Source organism: Paramisgurnus dabryanus, chromosome 20 (assembly GCF_030506205.2).
Source record: "Paramisgurnus dabryanus chromosome 20, PD_genome_1.1, whole genome shotgun sequence".
NCBI lineage: Eukaryota > Metazoa > Chordata > Actinopteri > Cypriniformes > Cobitidae > Paramisgurnus > Paramisgurnus dabryanus.
Window position 1 is genome coordinate 23428912 of NC_133356.1, and position 23266 is coordinate 23452177.

General features: G+C 38.8%; 1 protein-coding gene across 2 annotated transcripts in view; it reads right to left on the reverse strand.

Moving 5' to 3' along the window:
• Window positions 1–23266, reverse strand: part of tet1 (tet methylcytosine dioxygenase 1) — a 55526-nt gene that overhangs the window by 6552 nt on the left and 25708 nt on the right. Inside the window, exons 1-9 of one of the 2 annotated variants that reach the window (XM_065297163.2) lie at window positions 15525–15848; window positions 8352–10299; window positions 8166–8256; window positions 4205–4298; window positions 3914–4122; window positions 3441–3591; window positions 2791–2880; window positions 1260–1397; window positions 192–504 (exon numbers count right to left, since the gene is read on the reverse strand). In XM_065297163.2, the coding sequence (XP_065153235.1) occupies window positions 192–504; window positions 1260–1397; window positions 2791–2880; window positions 3441–3591; window positions 3914–4122; window positions 4205–4298; window positions 8166–8256; window positions 8352–10299; window positions 15525–15566 (3076 nt within the window). In that variant the 5' untranslated portion in view covers window positions 15567–15848. Of the gene's footprint in view, window positions 1–191; window positions 505–1259; window positions 1398–2790; window positions 2881–3440; window positions 3592–3913; window positions 4123–4204; window positions 4299–8165; window positions 8257–8351; window positions 10300–15524; window positions 15849–23266 lie in introns of those variants that run through there. The other variant, XM_065297161.2, reaches the window with a different exon arrangement.

Consider the following 23266-nt stretch of genomic DNA (forward strand, 5'->3'; position numbering starts at 1 on the left):
ACCATGTACCCCAAAACCTTGGTGGTTACCATGACAACCTGTTCTTTTTCCAGTTACTACTTTGTGGTTCAAAAGTCTGTTTATATTAAAATATGATATTTTGCAATAATACTGCTTATACGAGCAGCCCAAATGCAATTCATGGGCTGCAGCCCACACCTTGGCGATAAAACAGGCCGAAGTTGTGATACCTTTAGGAGTCTCGCTCTTCACTTTCACAGGGGTGACCCGCTTGTTGTCCAAAGCTCGAATTTTCTCCGCATGGGCTCTTTTAGCTTCAAGCCTCTTCTTGCGGGATGACTTGACGGGCTCGGACAACATTCGCACTTCTCTTGGGAAAGCAGAGAGGACCTGCAACGCCCCGGACTTAATTTTAGCCCAATGGCCCTCAACGCGGCCAAACTCATCTGTGTCAGATATCTTATAGAGAGGCAGGACGTGCAGTTGCTCGTCCTCTGGAATGTTCCGTACGGCACGGTTGTCCTCCTTGGTTAAAGTGCATACCTGCGGGTCACAGAAGAGGGTTTCAAAAACATGTACATCTCTTTCAATTTAAAATATCTATTTTAGATGAGAAATCATTTAAATCGTATTGAACGCCCAGCATCTATAAGCTTGGTGGATTAGCAATGCCAAGATTATGAAGCTAGTTTACTGCCATGGTCTTTTTGATGAATGCGAAAAAAATTTAATGACATCTCAGTTGTGTGGTTAAATACAGATAAAAGAATGATATCCGACTAACAAAAGATCAGCGGTGGCTCGTGACTGCTCTTCTGAGGGGGCACAAATTAAAAAATAAGTGTTCGGAGTGTCATGTGTGTTGCTCGTGTTTTCAAAATATGTGTTTGTTGCGTCATGTGAACCATGTGCATCACGTGTTTTGTCAAAATAAGTGCCTGCTGCAGATGCGTCAAAATCGTTTATGATAAAAGAGACGCTCAAGTTCACAAAATACACGCAAAAAACACTACCTTAACAGAAAACTGATTCCGCATGAGATTATACGAGTATCTGGCAAACGCGAGCGTCTCTTTTATCCTAAACCCTTTAGACGATTCTGCAGCAGGCACTTATTTTGACAAGGCTTGTGATGCACATATGATCTCTCAAAGCGCAAAACACATATTTTGAAATAAGGAACCACACACATGACGTCTACATACATGTTGTGACGAACATCGCATCGTGCGCCCTCGAAAAAAGAAGTCACCGGCCGCCACTGCAAAAGATGCTGTAATACTAGTGCTAAAGCTCACCACAGTGCTTCCATTGGTCATGTTATGGGTGTCTTTGTGAGCATGAGCACAGAAGTCCACACATGCCGTCACACCAGAGAACGGGCGACCGTCCCTCCTGCCCAGTCGACAGTCCTGACCCATCTGCTCCTGCTCAATCTGTTACATCACCACAATACCTCCATTACAAGTGCACACTGTCACAACACTGTCATCATACCACTTTAATATTAGGGGATTTACAGTTTCTGTCTGTACACACAAAAACTTTGATGGAGGGTGAAAGCTTAACATTAAGGTCTCAAATGCCATTGTCGGGCCAGCAGTTGCGTTTTTTTCTGACTTCATATTTTACATTGCATGTATTTATACAGATGATGAATCAAAAGTGACTTGCAGTGCATTCAAGCTGGCTATATAGACGGTTTCATCGGACGCACATGCAGTGATGCGATTACGGGTCTGGTCTGAACTTTACTTCCAGTTTTTGTTTGTTTATTGGTCTGACTAGTTGGTAAACTGAACTCTTGAACAAATACCTCGTTGAAGATAACAAATGCTTTGGTTTCCTATGTTATTTACGTGTTGTTGATTTTGCTTGTTGTTATATAAATAAACTACTTTAAAAGGACTTTGTTGTTTTTTATTTTTAGCGGAGTTTACTGGAAGTAATGTGTGTTTCACGAAAGCTGCTTGTTTATGTTGTTACTGCTGAAACCATCTATATTATATATATAATGTATGCTAGTGTCCCTGCTATTGTTCTGCATTTAATCTTATTTGAAGTATGTTTTATGGTTTATACAATGTTTTTATTGTGTTTAATGTGTTTAAACTTTTAAGCGTTTATTTCCTTTCAGGGTGACTTGTAACATTCTGTCCAGGGAGAACGAATAAAAAATTGCCTTTGGCTAATTCTGGTGCATTTATAGAAATGTTTTATTAATGTGCAATGTCCCTAATAACTAAATAAAATAAAATAAAAATTGTGTTTCCCTTGGATTCGAACCCTTGACAATTTTCATAAAATAATAATAATAATAATAATTTAATAACCATTTAAGTTTTCAGAAAATCAGAAAATGTTATTTAAAAACAAAACTACTATTATTGATGTCATATTATGTTGTTTTACAAACAAGTAATTGCGACAAATTGACAAAAGTCATACATTTATATGCACATTTCTGCTGACAAATGATGGATGAGATGCAATGTAAGATGACAGCAGCTCTGATCCTTAGGGGGCGTGCACATCAAAGTTTTTACGCCTGCGGCCAGTGCATGTTTTCAATTGTTTCCAATGGAAGCTCAGCGTTTTTCAAATAAGCCAGCAGCTAGCGGTTTTCTTCCGCGCTGAAAAATTTTCAACTCTGGATGAAAAGCTCCGTTCGTAAATGTCAGTTCTCACGCGAAAAAAGCTGAAAAAAGCTGGCACTCAGCTGAAAAACAGCTGCCATTCGGCGTTGTCCAGGCATTTTCAGACGCGTTTAAAAGTTTTGGTGTGCACAACCCCTAAAGGACAAGTTCTTCATTTTGATGCGATTCTTACCTGGTTCTGGAAGGCTTTAGGAGCAAGTTTTCTGTACACGGGTGCCAGATCTGTTGCCAAATTCATCAAATGTTTCTCCAACTTTTCCTCCTAAATCACAAATATACATATATAAAAAATGAAAAAGTAAATTTAAATGATCACAATTGTGACTATCATGTCAATAGTGTAACATTTTATTGGGTTATTTGTATTGTTGCCAGTAGAGGGCGACACGCAAAAAGTTTTAAATGGATAGTTTACCCGAAAATGAAAATTGTGTCATCATTCACTCACCTTTATTTTGTTTTATACCCGAATAGTGTTTTTTATTCTGTTGAACACAAAAGAAGATATTTTGATAAATGATGTTAAGCACACATTACCCATTGACTTCCATAGTAGGACAAACAAATACTATGGAAATCAATGGGTGCCGTCAACTGTGTGCTTACCATCAAAAAACTTATACCGGTTTAAAACAAAATAAAGGTGAGTAAATGAATCATTTTTGGGTGAACTATTCCTTTAAGTAAACAGGGTCATTTTGGTATACTCACACTGGGTAACCTTATGACAGCACATCATCTTATTTAAAGCTACTAATGCTTACTGAATGCATACTTTCTTATATCTAATTTAACTGATTTAGCGGGCCTATCAGGGTTCACCTCTTCTGGGTAGTCTCCTTGTAGTTTGAACTTCCGGGGCGTTTTGCTCCGTGCAAACTTGCAGCCGTTGAAGTACATACTCCAGGAACAACCAAAAGAAAAGGAGGCACCACAGGTGTCTTTGTCCAGGCCTTGGCATGCACAGGTGCGACTAACAGACAAAAAACAGAAGATGAATGGATTCTGGAATATAGTAGAAGAAACTGTTGCATAGGGACAAAATGACTTTATTGCTATAAAAGAGCATCCTGGCCGATGCTATTCGATTTAAGCAGTGTATTCACATTTACAAACTTTGTGCACTTTGTGTGTAAAGAAGTCACTACACAGGCTTTTAAATAAAAAAAAAGAGTACTTATGTCTCTCAAATAATTCATCAACAACAACCTCTGAAATGTTCTTCTGTATCAGTGTGAGGGAGTGTGCGAGTGATTCATTCCCACACACTCCATCCACATGTAACTGTGACTCACTATTCATTGAGGCCGCAGCGGCGATCAGTGGGCAAGCCATATTTACAGAGAGTCTGCGTGAGATCCTGGTACAGGTTGTCCGCCATAGTGCGAGGGATGCCCTCCCAGGCCAAAATCAAAATGACCACCACTGCGTTCTGACAACAGTGACCGGCACGTTGTCGCACCAGACACAGCAGCTTCTCGTCCTTGCTTTCCCGCCGAATAATCTAGAAAATGAGACACACGCGCATCAACAGATGTTTTGCCATCGCTTCACAGACTATAATGTGCTTTATATAGGTCACTGACCCACTTGGCGATTGGGCAGCCTTGTGAGCTCCGACCTTCTTTGCCAGTGTAGACCACGACCTCCATCCGGACCGCGTTGCCCGTCTCACCATACCTGTGATCAGAACAGTACAGTGAGCAAATGTAATGAGTCACACTGTGAGGCCTGATGTCAAAGGTGTAGGTTTGGTTTTTAACTTTTGAGATATTTCAGTCAACTGCTCTGAAAAATAAACTCGAGAACTGAACAGAACTGAAATCACTCGAAATATTGGAAACGATTATTTTGTAATTTATTAAGGCATTCACTCTTAAAGGATTAGTACATTTTCTTAAAAACAAATCCAGATAATTTACTCACCACCTTGTCATCGAAAATGTTGATGTGTTTCTTTGTTCAGCTGAGAAGAAATTATGTTTTTTGAGGAAACATTCCAGGATTTTTCTCATTAAATGGACCCCAACACATAACACATTTTAATGCAGTTTAAAATGGCAAAAATTGCTTCAAAGGACACTAAACGATCCCAAACGAGGCATAAGCATCTTATCTAGAGAAATGATTGTCATTTTTGGCAAGATCCCGGTCCTGTGACGTGCCTGAAGTTGGGGTTTAAAAGTGCTTTTTTTTTTATCAAAAATGACAATTGTTTTGCTAGATAAGACACTTATGCCTCGTTTGGGATAGTTTAAAGTCCTTTGAAACTCGGTTGAAACTGCAATTTTAAACTGCATTAAAACTGTTATGAGTTGGGGTCCATTAAAGCCTATTAAAATGAGAAAAATTCTGGAATGTTTTCCTCAAAAAATATAATTTCTTCTCGACTTAACAAAGAAAGACATCAACCTTTTGGATGACATGGTGGTGAGTAAATTATCTGGATTTTTTTTAAGAAAATGGACTAATCCTTTAAGACGATATTCAAGAGCTATGTTAAACAAGTATCTCACCCAAATATGACAATTATGCTATCCTATAGTAGCTTATTGACTGAACATGATTCAATCATGGACAGTGGTTCCACGTGATTGTCCCACGTTTTCTTAACATGAAATTAACATGTAAGCTCTACTCAATTACTTCATATCGACAGAACATGACTGAATCACATTTATTTAAAAGAATTATCCACTTTCTGATAATTTACTCATCCCTATATGTCATCCAAGATGTTTATGTCTTTCTTTGTTCAGTCGAGAAGAAATTAAATGTTTTAAAGAAAACATTCCAGTATTTTTCTCAATTTAATAGACTTTTTTTGGACCTCAACAATTTAAATGCAGTTTCAATGCAGCTTTAAAGTGCTCTAAACAATCCCAACCGAAGCATAGGGGTCTTATTTAGCGTAACAATTGACTTTTTTCCCTAAAAAAAAAACAAAAACAAAAAAGACCTTCTACATTCTCATCTTGGACTAGCCACGAAAACGATAATTGTTTTGCTAGATAAGCTAGATAATGTCTTGGTTGGGATCATTTAGAGCCCTTTAAAACTTCACTGAAACTGTTGAGGTCCATTAAGGTCCACTATATGGAGAAAAATCCTGGAATGTTTTCCTCAAAAAATGTAATTTCTTCTCGACTCAACAAAGAAAGACATAAACATTTTGGATGACATGGGGATAAGTAAATAATCAGGAATTTAATTATGAAAGTGGAGTAATCCTTTAACATAAAAAAACAAATAAACACAACATGATTGAATCATGTAATCCCAACAAGATTTTCAAGTAAAACTGTTTGTTTAATTCAAGGCTTTGAACCGGTTCACGGAACGAAAACGAAAACCAGAAACCTTTAATGTTTTGCAAGGAACAGAACGAAACCAGAAACTTTAAAAATATATATATATGTTCCAGAACAAAATCATTTATTTAAAATAATGGTAACTGGTTAATACCATTACTTTTTTTGTTCTTAGACAAGATTTCTGTGCAATACTTGGTGAAGTTCACTTCCGGTAGTTGACTCTCCAGAAATGAGAAGCTTGCCACCAGCAAGTAGTCCATTAAAATACATTTGGTGAATAAAGCACTGAAAACAACGTAATTTTTACTTTATGTGGAGCCGTTTAAAATTTGTCCTCCGTCTGTGTGTGTGCGCGTGTTTATGTGCACTCAACAAATGTAGACATGTCAGAATTACAGTTATGCCGCTTACATAATGTAGCCTTTTTTAATGTTTGATGACAAGATAGAGACTTAAGAAAAAATATGTAGACAATTAATTTAAGTTTTATGTCCTAATGATCAGCCTACTTATTTGTATGTCCCACAGCTGACATGGAACGTTATTAACCGGTTCGGGAACTTTATTTTTTGTTCTAACGCATTCAGGAACGTCAATTTTAGGGTTGAACATGAAACCGGAAACGTTAAAATATTGTTTCTGTTCGGAACGAAGCAACTGGGAAAAGATTCTGGTTCAAAGCCCTGGTTTAATTCACTCTTTAGTTAACTTTTATCTAATGTTTTCGAACAATGCACAATGACATAAAGGTCAAAATCAAAAGCTGATTATGATATTAATCACTATAATACCTTCAGACCAATCAACATTCAAAAATATCTGTTTGCCATCTAAGCAAATGCACTCCTCTTTAGCACAATGGTAACCTCCCAAAAACCACAAACATAACACAAACTCTTTTAAACACCAATACAACAGAATACTATACATTAATATGTCTCTTCCTCATGTCATCAGTCATCTAGATCAGTGGTTTTCAAACTGGGGGCCGCGAGATGGTGCCAGGGGGCCCCAGTTTTCTGACATTTTATGAAATACATTAATTTATCATGAATTCTGTGCAATTAAACCTAAAAAAATAAGGCTACTAACCAAAAGCACTACTTTTTTATAATTTAATGGTTTTTTTATTAAAATGTTGAGTTTTGTCACAAATTTTCTTTGGGGGGCAGCGAAGGAATGCACCGTACACAAGGGGGGCCACACGCTGAAAAAGTTTGGGAACCACTGATCTAGATTAAGAATGCATAAAAAAGCACTTAAAGGGGACATTTTATAAGACTTTTTAAAGATGTCAAATAAATCTTTGGTGTCCCCAAAGTGCATATGTAAAGTTCTAGCTCAAAATACCATGTAGATAATGTTAAAATTGCTACTTTGTAGCTGTGACCAAAAATGTGCCATTTTTGGGTGGGTCCTTTAAAATGCAAATGAGCTGATCACTGCACTAAATGGCAGTGGCATGGTTGGATAGTGCAGATTAAGGGGCGGTATTATCCCCTTCTAACATCACTAGGGGAGCCAGACCTTTTTTTACATGTTTGCAGAGAATGTTTTACTGGAAATCTCGATAAAAATGTTTAAACTGGATGAATGTTTGAACAACTTGACTGAATGTTCTTTCAAAATGAAAGTCAAAAAGTTACAATTTCAAGTCAGTTTATAAAGATGCAACTATATTTGAAATAGAAACTGCACCAATCGTGTTATGAATTCTATAAAGTAAACATACATTTCAATGCATACATGAAGATGGCATGAGGGTTTGAGAGAATTATGAGAGAAATTTTAAATTTGAATGGACTATTTCTTAACACTTTATAGCAGATGTTATTAAAAGATCACAACATTTTGTAAATTATTGATGGTACGTTAACACTATGAATGTAGGACTAACAGCATCACCACAAGCTCAGCCTCCTATAGCTACTACAGTTCAGCAATAAACTCTCAACCTCTGTGGTGAGAATCACTATGTGGGCCTCCCGAACCCAGTCATGGGCTTCCTGTTTCAACTTCAAGAGAGAGAGAGAGAGAGAGAGTACGAAAGTGTGTTTCTGCCAAAAAAACATGTGTGGTTGCTACCACATGTGCAGTATAGTCTAAATCTACCATGCATTTGAAATCGACATGCTTTTTCTGCAAAAATCAGCATTCTTTTTCAAAACCATATGTGTGTTTGAAGCCTGTCTGTGTTACAGTTACAGTACGCAGTATAGACACAGAGACATACCTGCTCTCCATCATCTCTCTCACCGCCGCTACATTCGGTCCAGATCCAAGGTGCGTGTAGTACGGACCCTCCTCTTTTTCAATAACTTGCTCTGTGGAGACAAGTTGTAATTATAGATGAATGAGCATAACAACTATAAGTCATCTATATTAGTTTGTGGATTAATATGATGATGATATGACTAACCTACACAGTCGCAGGAAGGCATTTCTGTTAGTTGTTTAGATGGGGTGTTGAGAAGATTCTTGGTTGGTGTGTTTAAGAATTTCATCGGGGATTCCAAAAAGCTGTTGAGAGTATGCTTGGTGGGTGTTTGGTCTCCAGTGTGCTCCAAATTTACAGTGGGTGTGGACAACACTGTCACACCACCAGATTTTTCCACCCTGTAATACCCATTTTGATTTGTGTGCAAGTATTGATGATCAGAGTTAAAGCTGTTTGCTTTATTGTATATCCCCGTGGTGTGCAGCGAGTCTTTACAGGGAACGCTGGGCGTGGTGTGCTGAGGCTGTCGGTTAGCACCGTGATTTAGCACGTCGTAGGTTTTCGATACCTGAGAAATCATTTGTTGTTCACATTCATGCCTCTGCAGTTGACTAGCACCTAGATGGTTGTTTGCACGATTGTGTAAGAGTCCATTTGGCTGTGACACCCCCAAGTCAGTTTGAGCTTCATTCTCATATTTAAAGCCATTCTGTTTAGCGGGGCTTAAGTGCTCTTTCTTTATAGAGTATAAGAGTTGCCTGTTTTCGTGTTGAGCCTCAGCTATGTATTTTTTAAGATCTATTTGAGCTTGTGGAAGAAATGGACTCCTCTTGTCCTGAAACCTCATCTTTTGTTGCAAAATGGCTTTCTGAATGGTGGCCTTGAACGGGGTTTGTCTGTTGGGTGTTTTTCTGGAAATCTTGCCGTGGTTACCATCAACCTCACCAGTTTTCTTCTTTGATACCCGGGGTTTTGATGTCGTCTTCCTTTGCTTTTTCAAGTGCTGTCCCAAAAAGTTCTGATTGTATTTCATGGGACTGTTTTCAGAGACTTGCATCTGCCTGGATTCGATGATGAATGCGAGTTGCACCAACTGGGCAGCAACTTCCTCTTCATCTCTTCTTCTCGAGATAGACGTTCCCTCACCATGCTTGTATTTCTTAAAAGTGCCTTCTAACCTGTCAGCTTTACAAAGTGCTTGGTCGTATCTTCGGTTCTCTGTGGTATATGATAGCTTTTCACATTCTGAACTGGCCGCCAGAAGATCCTTTAAGGAAAGTTTTTTGGGGGTGGATGCACAGTGATGAGCGAAGTTGGCCTGTCTGTTCAAAGTGCTGCGGATGACAGATGTCTGGTGCAATGATGAACTGATTACCGAGACTTTGTTGGAGAAACCATCTGAAGCCGATTTAGCCTCTCGAAGAGGTATGTGGTCGCTTGAAGCGAAATGCGTAGAGCCCTGTCTCTGGTTTTCGGGTTCCAAGGGCACTGTTTGTGGGGTTGCTGCCAGTTGGGTCAAGGCCTCGATAGCTAAAGCCTGATCAGGGCTAATATTCCGGTGTTGGACAAGAGATCGGACACTGACACCTTTTTGGGGAGGATCTTCTTGATTCAACTGACACTGATAAGGTTCTTCTTTCGGCTCTGATTTTAGGGGTCCAAAAAGCTTCTCCTCAAGACTTTCCCTATCCATACCAGAGAAGCAAACTACAGCTGCTAGTGTGGATAAAGCATCCTCATAGTTGACGCTAGTCTCTAAGTGCTTCGAGGACTGGTTATCAATCTCCACACACTGCTCCTCCAATTTGATCCTCTTCAGAGGAATCATCTTGTCTTTAAGCATCTCGGGTCCGTGGGATTTGTTAAACAAAGTTGTAGTTCTACGAGACATGGCTTGCGGGTCAGTATGGCGCACATGTTTCTCAGTGTTTGGTTTCATTTGTTCAGCACCATTTTTAGAGATGTTGTGAGTGGTCCAGGACTCCTTTACAGGAGGTGCCGGTTTTAAGCCATGCTGTAAAGACGTAGGAACGTCGGGTGGAACATTGTGTGTTAGGGATATGTAATGAGCCTCTTCCTCTGGTGCCACACTTGTCTCCTCCATCTGCTCTGAACCTGTGCCATTTACTGAGTAGCCGTCTGAGTCAACCTAGGAAAAAAATAGAGATGGTTCAGCATGTTTTGGCTGTGCTGTGGAGCAATGCACACAGCAATTGGTCATGATAACATATGACAGCTGGTGTCACAGTAGTTACGTCAGGGAAATGGCAAGAACTTGGGGTGATTAAGCAAAACATACAAACAAACACAAATAGTAATCTATAGTCTGTTTGTTTTAGGTTGTTTTGAGTAACAGAAATACAAAAACTGTGTATTGCATAACTTGACTTAAGTTTAACTTTTTTAATTGTTAAGCATATATATCCATTACCAGTATGAATTACCAGCTTCAGAAGGGTTTCCGTCAAGTGCACGATTACTGTACAAATACATTACATGTCACATCATGTGTCTTTTTGGGATCTTTACAGGATGGGTGAAAACAGATTCCAGAAAATCACGAGCAATGTGAACAAACCAAAATCAAACAATCCTGGGACAAATCCTGGACACATTATCTGTGTATTTTCCGGAATCTGTGCGTGAAAGGGTTATAGAGTCTGGCTTCATAATCCCCACTTCTCACCATAACCTAAATACGTCCCATAAAAACAATTTTACTACTCGTGTAAAAGTGTGCATCACAAGATGCAATACTTGAGGGAGTAAGTCAGTTAATTTTGTGAGCTTCTGTGGTTTTAATGTTTTTGGCATTTATAGGCGAGTTAAATAAGTTATTTCTGTAAAGTGTGTAAATAAATGCACCACCAAACAAAACAGTATTCGGGGTACTCAATGCATCACTTATGCCAAAACAGTGGTGATGCAACAGAGGGGGTAATAACAAGAGTGAGGCAATAACCTGGCAGCTGCTGCAACTGTTATTACTGGGGGAAAATGGAAGATAATGGTAATCGGCTCTTCTGATGATGTGAAACAAAGCATTAAATGCTTTGTCAAAGTGCTCAAGATGTAGTCTGGCCTCTGTAAATGTTTTGGTCTCAGGTCTCAAACTACCTGCCTGGACTGAAGAGTTTTATATTGCCCCTTAAGCGTTAATCATGGCCCACACATCAGTTTTACATTCTGTATTTTGAAATGGTCTTAAATGTTATTCCATTTCTGAAGTATTCTATGCTAACATGCGCAGTAGTTGAAGCGACTTCGGGAAAAAAGGTGTTTTTTCAGCGCAATATGAACTTTAGAAACAAAAGTTATGGTACCATTGATTGTTGGTCAGATATATATTGTTTAATTGTGAGCACGCAATTTTAAACATGTCTGTCTTTCCTCATTTAAGTAGATTTTAGTCTTTCATGACTGAAATAACACAGGCCACAACCATGTTTAACACACCACTACATACTAATGTAAACATGCTTTAATAGCCTAGCCTATGACATCATCAAACACTTGCCAATTAACTGTTTAACTGGCGTGGGATAGAGTAAAGCACCTGGATGGTGAACCTCAGGTGATTTAGATCATCTGATTTGTTCTGTAATTTTTCTTGCTTGGTTTCTTTCAGTAATGATTTCTGATTATGAGAGTATTAATAAAGCTTTTATTCAATAGAAACATGGCCAATGCAATAAAATGTAATGAAAAAGATTTGGCTCCAAAGACATGACAGCTAAAGTACAAAATTCTTGTTTGACATGCATTGCTTAAGTTGACAAGGGAAGACAGATCATCCACATTTTTTAACAAATGCTTCCCATTCTCACCAGACATCTGTAGATGGATGTTTAATGACAATGTTGACTGCTTACAGTAGTTTATTAGGAAATAGAAGGTTTCGAGCTCATTACTTGGATCTCATTCAGTAAGCTACCTAACTGCAGAGCAATATAAATACCTGACAGCAATGTAAAAAAAGTTAAAGTGCTTCAAGAAGACTGCAAATATTTCAAGTTTTTTTGTTACTAATTTTAAAAATAACTTTTATAGGGTGAATTTAGACACTTTTTAACATTGAGATATCCCAAACAACCTGAATTCACCTTTCTTTTTATTTACTTGTAACAACTTAAACTTGTTTTTAAGGATACCTGACAAAAACATTTTCTTTTTGTTTATAAAAAACTATATTTTTTTGTAAAAAAAAGGTATCAAGGAAGTAAAACCAATTTGCTTAGACATTGTATACAGCTGTACATTACAAACACAGGGCTCGACAATAAGGATAAGCCGATGGCCTATCAGCGTGAACAATGCTCAGGCCAGTTCACAGACATGTCACTTGCTCGATTGGACCAGTGCGGCACCATTACAAAAGTTGATCATTTGCATGTGTTTTTAAGGCCTTGCCAATTTCAATACTAAAGCAAATAAAACTTGAAAAAGATTTCAATGGACTTCTTGTTTGAGAAATTTTCTGCGCATCTGAAGCATGCGTACAGAAAGCCGCATCTCAAGGCTTCACAATACATTCACACGGAGTGAAAGCGTTACCGCTTCTCATTTACTTTTAATGGGTGACGTCATGCGTTGCCGAACTGAATTGTGGATTCGTCAATGTCGTGTCACTGGTGTTGCTCGCAAAAAAGTTGAACATTTCTCAACTTTTAAGCGCCAACGCATGCATCACCCGATCAGATCGCCTTATGCAAATAACCTAGTGCGAGCCAGCCAATTACGTTTATGCAAGACCGGAGCATGTTTGGCGGTCACTGTGATTGACTGTTGGCCACGCTTCAGACAAGCCTTCCGTCAAGCGATAATGCTTTCGCCCCGTGTGAATTTACCGTCAGACAACACGAGAATACACATAAATGACTTAACATTATTCTGCACTTAAACCAACACATTTACAGAAACTTAAATGCTGTGATTATCTGTATATTTATTGTATACAGTGAAAACTATGCAGTACTGCTTTACATTTGATTACTATCGATTTCTGTAACTAAAAAGTACCGTATTTTCCGGACTATAAGTCACACTTTTTTCATAGTTTGGCTGGTCCTGCGACTTTTAGTCAGGTGCGACTTGTAAGTCAGTATGAATTAATTTTGACATATATGAACCAAAAGACAACATTACAGCCGCGAGAGTCAGCTATACAGTATGCTGCTCCTGTATTTATGTAATTCAATGAATTCAGTGATGTGGAATGATAAGCCTGCGATCTTGATGCGCGTTGGCTTGTTCTGTTTATGTAGCCCATACATCCTTCCAGGTATGTTCTGTATGCTATTGTCTACCATATAAATAACTGTTTGGATTACATTAATGTACAGACACCTATTCAGCCTGCTGTTCTGTGGGCTATTGTTTAGTTGAATAACTTGCTTTTCCAGATTAAATGTCTGTTCTTCGGCTTGGATTTTGTGAAATAATTTTCAAAATAAATGCAACGTATAGTCCAGTGGTTTTCAAACTGGGGGCCGCGAGATGATGCCAGGGGGGCCTCAGTTTTAAGACATTTTATGAAATACATTAATTTATCATGAATTCTGTGTAATTAAACCTAAAAAAAATAAGGCTACTAACCAAAAGCACTACTTTTTTGTATAATTTAATGTTTTTTTATTAAAATGTTGAGGTTTTTTGTCACAAATTTTCTTTGGGTGGCCGCGAATGAATGCAACGTACACAAGGGGGGCCACACACTGAAAAAGTTTGGGAACGACCGGTATAGTCCACTGTGACTTATATATGTTTTTACGTCTTCATGACGCATTTTTGATTGATGTGACTTTTCTCCGGAGCGATTTTTATTATCCAGAAAATACAGTATGATATTGTTAGATCAAACTGAAAAAAAAACCTATTCTGTTTTATTTATTTGTGCTATTGCGCACAATTCAATTATTTATTTTTATTTTATTACTTACCATTTACTGGTGTTTAACAATATTTAAAATTAATATGATGTAGACTAGTAGTTTTTGGTGTCATAACTGTATTTATTAAGCAGTTCCATGGGTCAAAAACAATAATGACAATAAACACGCCTGTTTTATTTTATACCTTTATTTTTGCTGGGGCCAGTGAATATTTTGCCAGGGCAGGTAAAAATCGAAGAAACATTTTTATAAAGCACTAAATCATGTAAAACACACAAAGTCCTTTTATTCGAAAACACCTATTGTTTATTGTTAAACGTTAGTCATCTAACAGCAGTGCCTCTGCGTCTTTGTTCCCGATTTGTTGTGTCTGAAGCCTTGAAAACTCACACTTGACTTTTCTCCTTTTTATTGTCGTAACACAGAGACACACATGCCTAGCAACAGCGTGCGTAGTGCCAGAATCCAAAGAAGCCTCCCTTAGGAAACGTTACTAAGGAAAAGTTAGAACAGAAGGGAGCATCAAACCCTAAAGAGAGGGAAGGGCGGAGAGATCTGACACCCTGTGTATCTCACTGAAGAACGTACACACCATGCTCTCATTCAGAAAGACAAAGTACTGCTTCAATCTATGAGACAATGACACAGATGGAAGCAATATCACACTGTGTTCATGTAGCTCCATCGGCAGAGTGCGCCGATAGCAATGGCAAGGTCGTGGGTTTGATTTACAAGGGAATGATATGTTTAAGCTGAATGTACTGTAGGTCCCTTTGGATATAAACAATGTTGTATTTTATTACTACTGTATGTAATAATACAGTATGTAAATAGGTTACAATGTAAAAGATACAAAAAAGTTAACCATCTATCTAAAATGTCAAAACATTTTCCTCATACTATAAGTGCAACTTTATGTGGAGTTGCTCGGTTACTGAGAGTCTGGTGAGACTCCCTTAACCCCCCTGAACACATCAAAGAGAGTAGTTTGCGTGCAGTTTCACGCGAATACTAAAAAAGCACGTTTCCTTCCTGGTGTGTGTGGGTATTTCTGTGAAGTTGTGAGTTTTCTTCATTCATACACTGCCGCTTTCGCTTTCCTGTTTCGGAAGCTCACAAAAGTAAAAAAAATACTCGAGAGAGCACAGGTGAATACACACTTGCAGCTGCTCCTTAGCCAACCTAAACTCTCCTAAACACTGATTTTTTTGAAACCTTGCATCTAAAAAAAAAAACTGTAAGGCACAAAACGTTCAAGAATAACAATTAAACCGAAATTGAAAAAGGTAAAACTTTTTGGAGAAGGGGTGTATTAGCTTAAAAACTCTTTCTTTATCTCCCTTGGTTTGTCAAGAACCAAAACATTATTCAAGACTCATGCAGCAATGGCAAACAAGCACACAAAGCTATCGGCAAACACACAGTCATAACAATCTATTTTAAGCGTCTGCCTAAGACAACAGCCATTAAACCCAGTCAGTACCTTCTCATTCCTCAGAGGCAGACCCTCAATTTTGGGCAGCATAATCCTAAAAGGTGGCCATCTTGCCTCCCTCAGCTTCAGAAGAATAAGTGGCTGTAGTGGCAGATGCAGCACGAGCAGTCCAGGTTTGCATGTTCAGCGCAGAGGAGAGAGACTTCAGATCGCTGCTGCCGCAGACAACCAACGCATGCCTCTCGCAGACGCAGACAGCGCCCCGTCAGCCAATCGTGTAGGGACTCTAGCGGCTTGTAAATGCATCAGCCATGCCTAGACCCTCCTAAACAAAGGATCCCCTATGTGGTTTCTTACTCTACAAGTACGCACGAGGGAGAGAGTCAAACTGCGGTGTGGACACTCACCACACCGGACTGGAGTTCAGAGCTTTAGTTTTAAATAGGAAAAATCTTTGCTGGCAAACTTGCTTAAAACACACTGAATAAATAAAAGACGTCTAGTCAGAGACATCTGTAGTTTCGGAAGTATTTTGATCCTATTATATTAAAGGGATAGTTCACCCAAAAAATGAAAATTCTGTCATCATTTACTTACTCTTGTGTTGTTACAAACCTGTATAAATTTATTTGTTCTGATGAACACAAAGAAAGATATTTTGAGAAATGTTTGTAATCAAACCGTTCATGGACCCTATTTACTTCCATAGTATTCTTTTATCCTACTATGGAAGTGAATGGGGTCCACAAATAACCAAGTCCAAAAAATATCTTCCTTTGTGTTCATCGGAATAAATACATTTATACAGGATTGTAACAAACATGAGGGTGAGTAAACGATGGCAGAATTTTTATTTTTGGGTGAACTATCCCCTTAATAATATACATAGTGCATTACCACCATGCCTGCAATGTTATCCCCATGACAACCCATGAGAAATGGTATTCCTCGTAGGTTGCTCATTCATAACTCAGGAAGTTTATTTCAAGAGTCATACTTTAAGTATTTTGTGTATCCAAAGGTTCCACATATTATTTTTAAGAAGAAATGAAAATAATAAAAATAAGTAAATTAATTTCTACTTAAAGCAATAGTAAATTAATATAAACTTAATACATACTTAAAGTTTGAGTTCACATTTAAATATTTAACTTTGATTTTTAAATTTTGTTAACATTATTTACATTATTTTACTGACACACTGTTCTCCATTATCTCCCTGTTTTCAAACAGCAACTACAGAAATCTCATTCGTGATGGTTTTTCTACACTAAAACACTCAACTACAGCATATGTCATGACTGTATCAAATATAAATAGAAACTCGTGCACAAAAATAAAAAAGCCAAACCCATCATGATGCAATGCAATTTTGAAAAGGCATTCAAATCACAACCCAAAGACCAGAGCCGAACAGCAAGGGTTATGACTAAGCGTACTGCTACACAGCTGTTTTGCTACTAGACGTCACACAGCGTCACGTTTTTTTTTTTTTTTAGAGAGGACATCAGACACCTCAGGGTACATCGTGCACTCTCTCGTTCTCTCTCCATGGAGATAGGTGCTTAAAGTGAATGTGACAGCGCAGTCGCAGACTCTAAGCGCTGCAATGCAGCTGAAGCAAACTGTGGTGTTGAGCCCAGTCTGCCTGCAAACATCGTCATCTACAGACAAACATATGGCAGAGGAGGTCATATGAGGACAAGGGAACCCGACAGCTACTTTTAGCTCAAACTATTCAATACGGACTCCACACTGGCTCATGCAGATCAACTACATTTCCTTTCCAACATGCAAAAAGAAAAAACATGTATTACCTTGTTTTAGTAATAAAGATAAGACAGTTGGATATATATACTAAACAAAATTATGAATGCACCACTTTTATTTTTAGCCCTATTTTTAATGAGCTGAACTAAAGATCTAAGGTTGTTTTCACATATGTTGGTGCGCACCGTGGTGAGGCCTCGGAGCGCACCAAAATACATTGTATCATTTTTCAGTTAGTGCGGTCCGTGTACACATATATATATTTTTTACTTTACTCGAAAAGCCGCACCGTACACCATGTGACAACGGTCAGCGCTGTCATTGGTCTCTGACAGCTCTTACCGTCTCATGACCACCCCCACGTTTCCACGACAACCAGCTTGACAGGGAGAGCGCAGCTATCAAGATGTGGAGATAAACATTAGGGGTGTGACGAGACACTTAATCCACGAGACGAGACGAGACACGAGATTGGGTTCACGAGAACGAGACGAGACGATATTTTTACACTTTTTAAGAAACCCTCGATGATAAAATAAATGAATAAGAAACTGAAATCATGTTATTTTTAAATGTTTTAACTAATCAAGGACTGTCCCTAACAATTATTTTACTAACTGATAATGAAGTAATTTGTTATTTTTGGGTAATAAAAATAGACCCAAGTGAGCAGTAGCCTTTAAAATTACATAATAACGAAGATGCAATAATAATTGGTTCAAATAAAGTATTAAAACCAAGCTACATTAAACAACATTACATTAACAAACACATTACATTTGTGGTCTATAAATAAAAAGCATTATGTATATATTATAACAAATGCCTGCAGGGGGCGATAGTAGACTCGTCTCTCGGATGCTATCTTCACTTTCACTTTCACTTTAGACGGAAAAAAACGCTTATTTTTTAACCAAACAATGTTTAAATCCATTTGAATATTTAATATACGTCCATTTCTTTACAATAGAAATGAACATGCAGACATTAAATCATGTAAACTCTGTGATGGTTTAATCTGCTGAGACTTCACATCTGACACTGATCTACAGACAAACACAACACGTCTCAGACTTCATACGAGCTCCCAAACGAACATTATTGGAAACCCAAATAAAAAAGCAAATGCAGTAAAAGACAGAATATAATGCATGCACTGTAAGAGGCTAATTATACCAACCACGCTTTAAACGCTTGGAAACGCAAGGCGCGACGCACTGCCTTTTAAAAAAAGAGCAGTGCGTGTCGACGCGGCTTTTAATATTGCTAGGCAACCACCTAGTCAGCTGTCTTGTCAATCAAATATTGAAGCGTGAGCGCTCTTTTGCTGTTGACTGTCATATTAGCAGAAACTTTAAAAAGATGACGCTTGCTCTGACCTTGTTTGAGGGTGAGAGGTGCACAAACACGCAGGAGAGAGTGAGCGAGTGGAGTCCGGTTCTTCAAAGCAACTGTAAACTTCCCTCACCACAACGTAAGGCCCGCATCTCCCCTCATTCGAGTGGACAATGGAAAGACGCGAATGACGTCGGGCGCTTCTCCGCTCTCAGCGTTCCTTCAAAGGTGCGTGCTGCGGCCGCCGGCAAAAACCGCAAGGCGCTCAGCGCGCATAAACAGCGCGCAAACGCTCCATGCCCATAGAATATCATTTAAAAAAGGCGCCTGCAACTGCCTCCTTCGGAGGTCGCATATGCAGGCTGCATACGTCATTAAGGTTTATTTCAGATCATTAGAGCATTACATTCGCAAGTCGTGAGCATATTACAACAATTTGTAATTTATAATTACATAACTTTATAATTGTTAGTAGTCTCTAAAAAGACAGTCTTTATGAAGTAAATGCAGTTTAAAAATGCGACCTCCGAAGGATGCAGCCTTTTTTTTTTGAGAAACGGCCAGAATTTCACCTACACAAGAAATCTCGCGAGACACACTTAATCTCGCGATACACATTTAATCTCGCGAGATCTCGTCGCACGAGATCTCGTCACATCCCTAATAAACATTGTACGTCTTTGCGAAGTTTCTTTGCTTTAACGCGAAATTGCGTAGCTGTTCTATTAAAGCCTTTCTCACGGAGCCGTTTGCTAAAAGCCCGTAATGTCACTATTTGTGTGTGGAGGACAGCTATGCATTTATAAAATCATCAGCTCAAACGTAAAGGAGACAGCGAATCTCTATGCAACGGACCAGGATTGGCTTGTTTGTTGTTAACCCACAATATAACACCCGGCTCACGTCACAACGAAAGCCCAGTGGCTCAAACATGTGGAGAACTTCCTGTATTTGGTTCGGCCCGAGGTCCAGCAGTGTTCACACCACAGGTGGGTCGCCCCAGAGTTCGGCAACAGCCGCTCCGAGACCACCTGTTTAGAGCGGTCTCGGAGCGGCTGTTTAGTGCGCACCCGAGTGCGGCTGTTGTGTTCACACTGACCCAAACGCACCGTACTCGGAGCGACACGTCATTTGGGCCGACCTAAACAGTGTATATGTGAAAACACCCTAAGACTTTTTCTATGTACACAAAAGGCATGTTTCCCTCAAATATTACTCACAAATTTGTCTGAAGATTTCCCTTTGTCTAAAGATTTTGCCCATTTATCTAATCTGAGGTACTGAACACAATGTTTTACGTCTTTTCTGACTTCTGGCGCTAACACACAGTGTACAGTAGGGCTGCACTGCAAAAAATGATGTGTTAATTTTTTACACATTTTGTGTGTCATGCCATTTAAGACGTTATTTCATGTTAAAATAAATGAAAGGGCCAACACAAGTTGTGTTAAAAACAGTGACGGGAGTAACGCGTTACAAATTTTGTTACTGTAATTCCACTACTTTTAGCAAAAATAAACATGTAACTAAGTATTTTTTTAAATCAAGTAAAACAGTTACAATTACTGAAATACAATTACTCGTGTTACTTTGTGATAAATGAACACTTGCAGACAAGACATTTCTGATCTAACATTGCAGGACTGTGGTGAGGGGCACAATGAATAATAACACAGAAGGTGTGTTAGTAAAGGGACAACACATTAAATGTCAGAAGGTAATTTCAGAAGGTCAGATATTATATTTCATTAAAGTCTAGTCTAAAAATGGCATAGTATTTTTTGTGCTAAAAAAAGGTAAAAACCGAGAATCGAGCCGCGACCTTAGAAGCGAAAATGTAATCGAATCGAGGATTCGGAGAATCGTCACACCGCTAATAATGATATTGACCGAATGCTCTCTGCAAATATTATACGTTCATCAAATACCTTTGATTCAAATTTGCCTAATCCTCAGTTTATTTAGAAAATACCAGTGTGTTGGCAGAATCCATTAAACGACATTAGATTTTTTCAGCAAAGTTCTCAAAGTGGAGTGGACGGATGAAGAATTGAATGAACGACGGCGTACACACATCATGATGCAAATTTTTTTATCCAGTTAAAGGAGGTTTACTAAATATATTAGGTAGGATATTGACTGAATTTTTGAGCCTTTAACCTTTTTATTCAGAAAGGAAAGTAAAGAGCTCATTATAGTTGTGCATATGTCCTATGGCGTAGCCATGACTGCGTAGGCTACACATCGGTTTTCATATATACTTCTGCATCGTCATCCCCGTCGACGTGCAAACAAACATGCAGACCGGGAGTTTCCATGCGTGTAAACATAGCAGCTCAACTGCCAAAGAAGAAGCAGCTTGGCCAGTAAACCCTCAAATGAAGAAGCAGCAGGAGCTTGTTTTGTATGTTTTGAGAAGACCAGCAGTGATATAAGTAAATAGCTAGCGACTTTTGTTGCAGTTTGAGTTAAATCACTCCTCAACAAGCCCATATTTGTACCTGATGGGACTGGGAGGGGTTCTAGTGGACCAATCACAGCGCTTGCGGTCCACATAGAACTGACATCTTTTTGGCCCTGTTCCATATGGCACACTTCATGTGGACTTTCGGGCTTGTGGCCTTAAATTGCGTGTGCTTGCTTAGTCTACGAGTTCGTAAGGCTGTCCCATCTCTCATTTTTATGCTCCAAAGTGTGCTCATCAGCGCCCGCTTTGCACCCTTGATGCGGTCTTCGGCGAAGCCCTCACTGCTGCAGGCTCCACACACTTTACCAACCCAGAAGGCCTTACAAAAGACCAATCAGACGATGGATGGGAGGAGTTCACACTGATGGGCAACTTCTCTTCCTATATTTCTGGCGAGACGCTCGAGTCTGTCCCAAACTACGACTACAGTGTATCCTCGTGGACTTGTGGCACTACATGATGTCATCAAAGGAAGTCCACAAGTCCGGGGTGTGCCATTTGGGACAAGGCAACATGCACATCTGGCTATGCAGAGCTACGCACAGGCTACGGATAACCTACTGCATAGACCTTAGGTACGACTAAAACATGGGCTTAAAGAGTGCAGGAGACTTTTTTACAAGTAGAAATTTTGCATGTACTTAAAGCGTTTTGCAGAGAAAGAAGGTTAAACTTTTTATGTACCTATCGATATGTCTGTCTATCCATCTCATCTTATAGACTACTTTAAAACATCTCGTAGATACTAGGGATGCACCGATACCATTTTTTTGGAATACGAGTACGAGTACTTGCATTTCAGTACTTGCCGATACCGATACCGAGTACTTAATAAAAAAAACATGATTTAAATTTACAGGTAACAGCTTTAGTCATCTAATTTAACAAAAAAACAAAGGACTAGTTTTCAGTTTGTTGTAAACTCTGCCTCTTTGGACAACACAAGAGGCATTAACCCCTTACACGCCGCTCAAACATAGACATTTCTCAGACCGTGGTATCGATTCGAGGTATCGGGGGACTTTTAACGAGAACTTTAGAAAATGTGGTATCGAGGTCGATACCCGATACCAGTATCGATGCATCCCTAGTAGATACATTTGTTTTGGTTATAAACACCTAGACCAAAACTGTCCAAGGAGTTAACGTGTGTCTATAATATTTTTTTTAAATAAACCTACCCTGATAATTTTTTTGTGACAACTATCCCCTGCCTCCACTATAGAGCATTAATACTGAGGGATTCAGAATGTGCTGGAATATGAAAAGTATTACAGAATCCATTGTGCACTGTGCACACATCTTGCTTAAATTAAGTACTGCAGACAGTTAGTATATTGTTTTTTTTGTTTGGAAAATACAGGATCCTGTGTCTGTCATGAGTCAAAATGAGCCACATTGTGTGAGTAGGACAAGGTGGTCAGACAGGTTTATTTTTTGACTTAAAGACCGTTAAATGCTAAACTGGTCCATCTGGATTACTTAGTTTACTTAGCTTCCATGAATATGGTCAATTGCTATTTACCAGTTTTTGAATCTTCATATATCACTAACCTTTACCTGATTTATACATAAAAATAAAAGTTTTTTATAATAAATAAATATTCGGATTCTGCCTTGCTGTATCATCCACATGAGTCTAAACAAGACATTTCATCTAATCCTTCTCAATAATAAAACTTTCCCCCAAAGCATAAGTTTACCCACATAACAGACTGACCATCTCTGTGAGCATAAACCAGCCATCCATAATCACCCTGCCTGCTGTTTTCTCTGATGGCACAGTATTGTTGCAGTGCTTTGTGTGATAACATGTGAGAAAGCTGATGGAAATCGGTTGGAGTCGTGCAGTGAGTCAGCTACCTCGAGACAGCCTGCTTCACGCTTACATACAAGGACAATGAAGTTGAGGTATTCAATTTAAAAGTGAATAAAGAGGCTTAATCTGGTTAATATTCTGAAGCCAGCTGTATACTTGCTGGAATAATGACTGGTATCTTCAACTGACTAATAAAAACGTCAATCCTAGCATGCTTCGATTCTTTCAGATTTCAAAAATCTTTCCAGTAATGAAAAGTCTCTTGATTTTGTTTTCAAATCTTTTATTTACACAAATGTAAACTTAAAGACAGTGCTCAGATTTTCCAGTGCATCCCAAAACTCATCCCTCCTTTGTGTTCTCTTGCATGTCCTCGATTGCCAATTGCTGAAACATGTC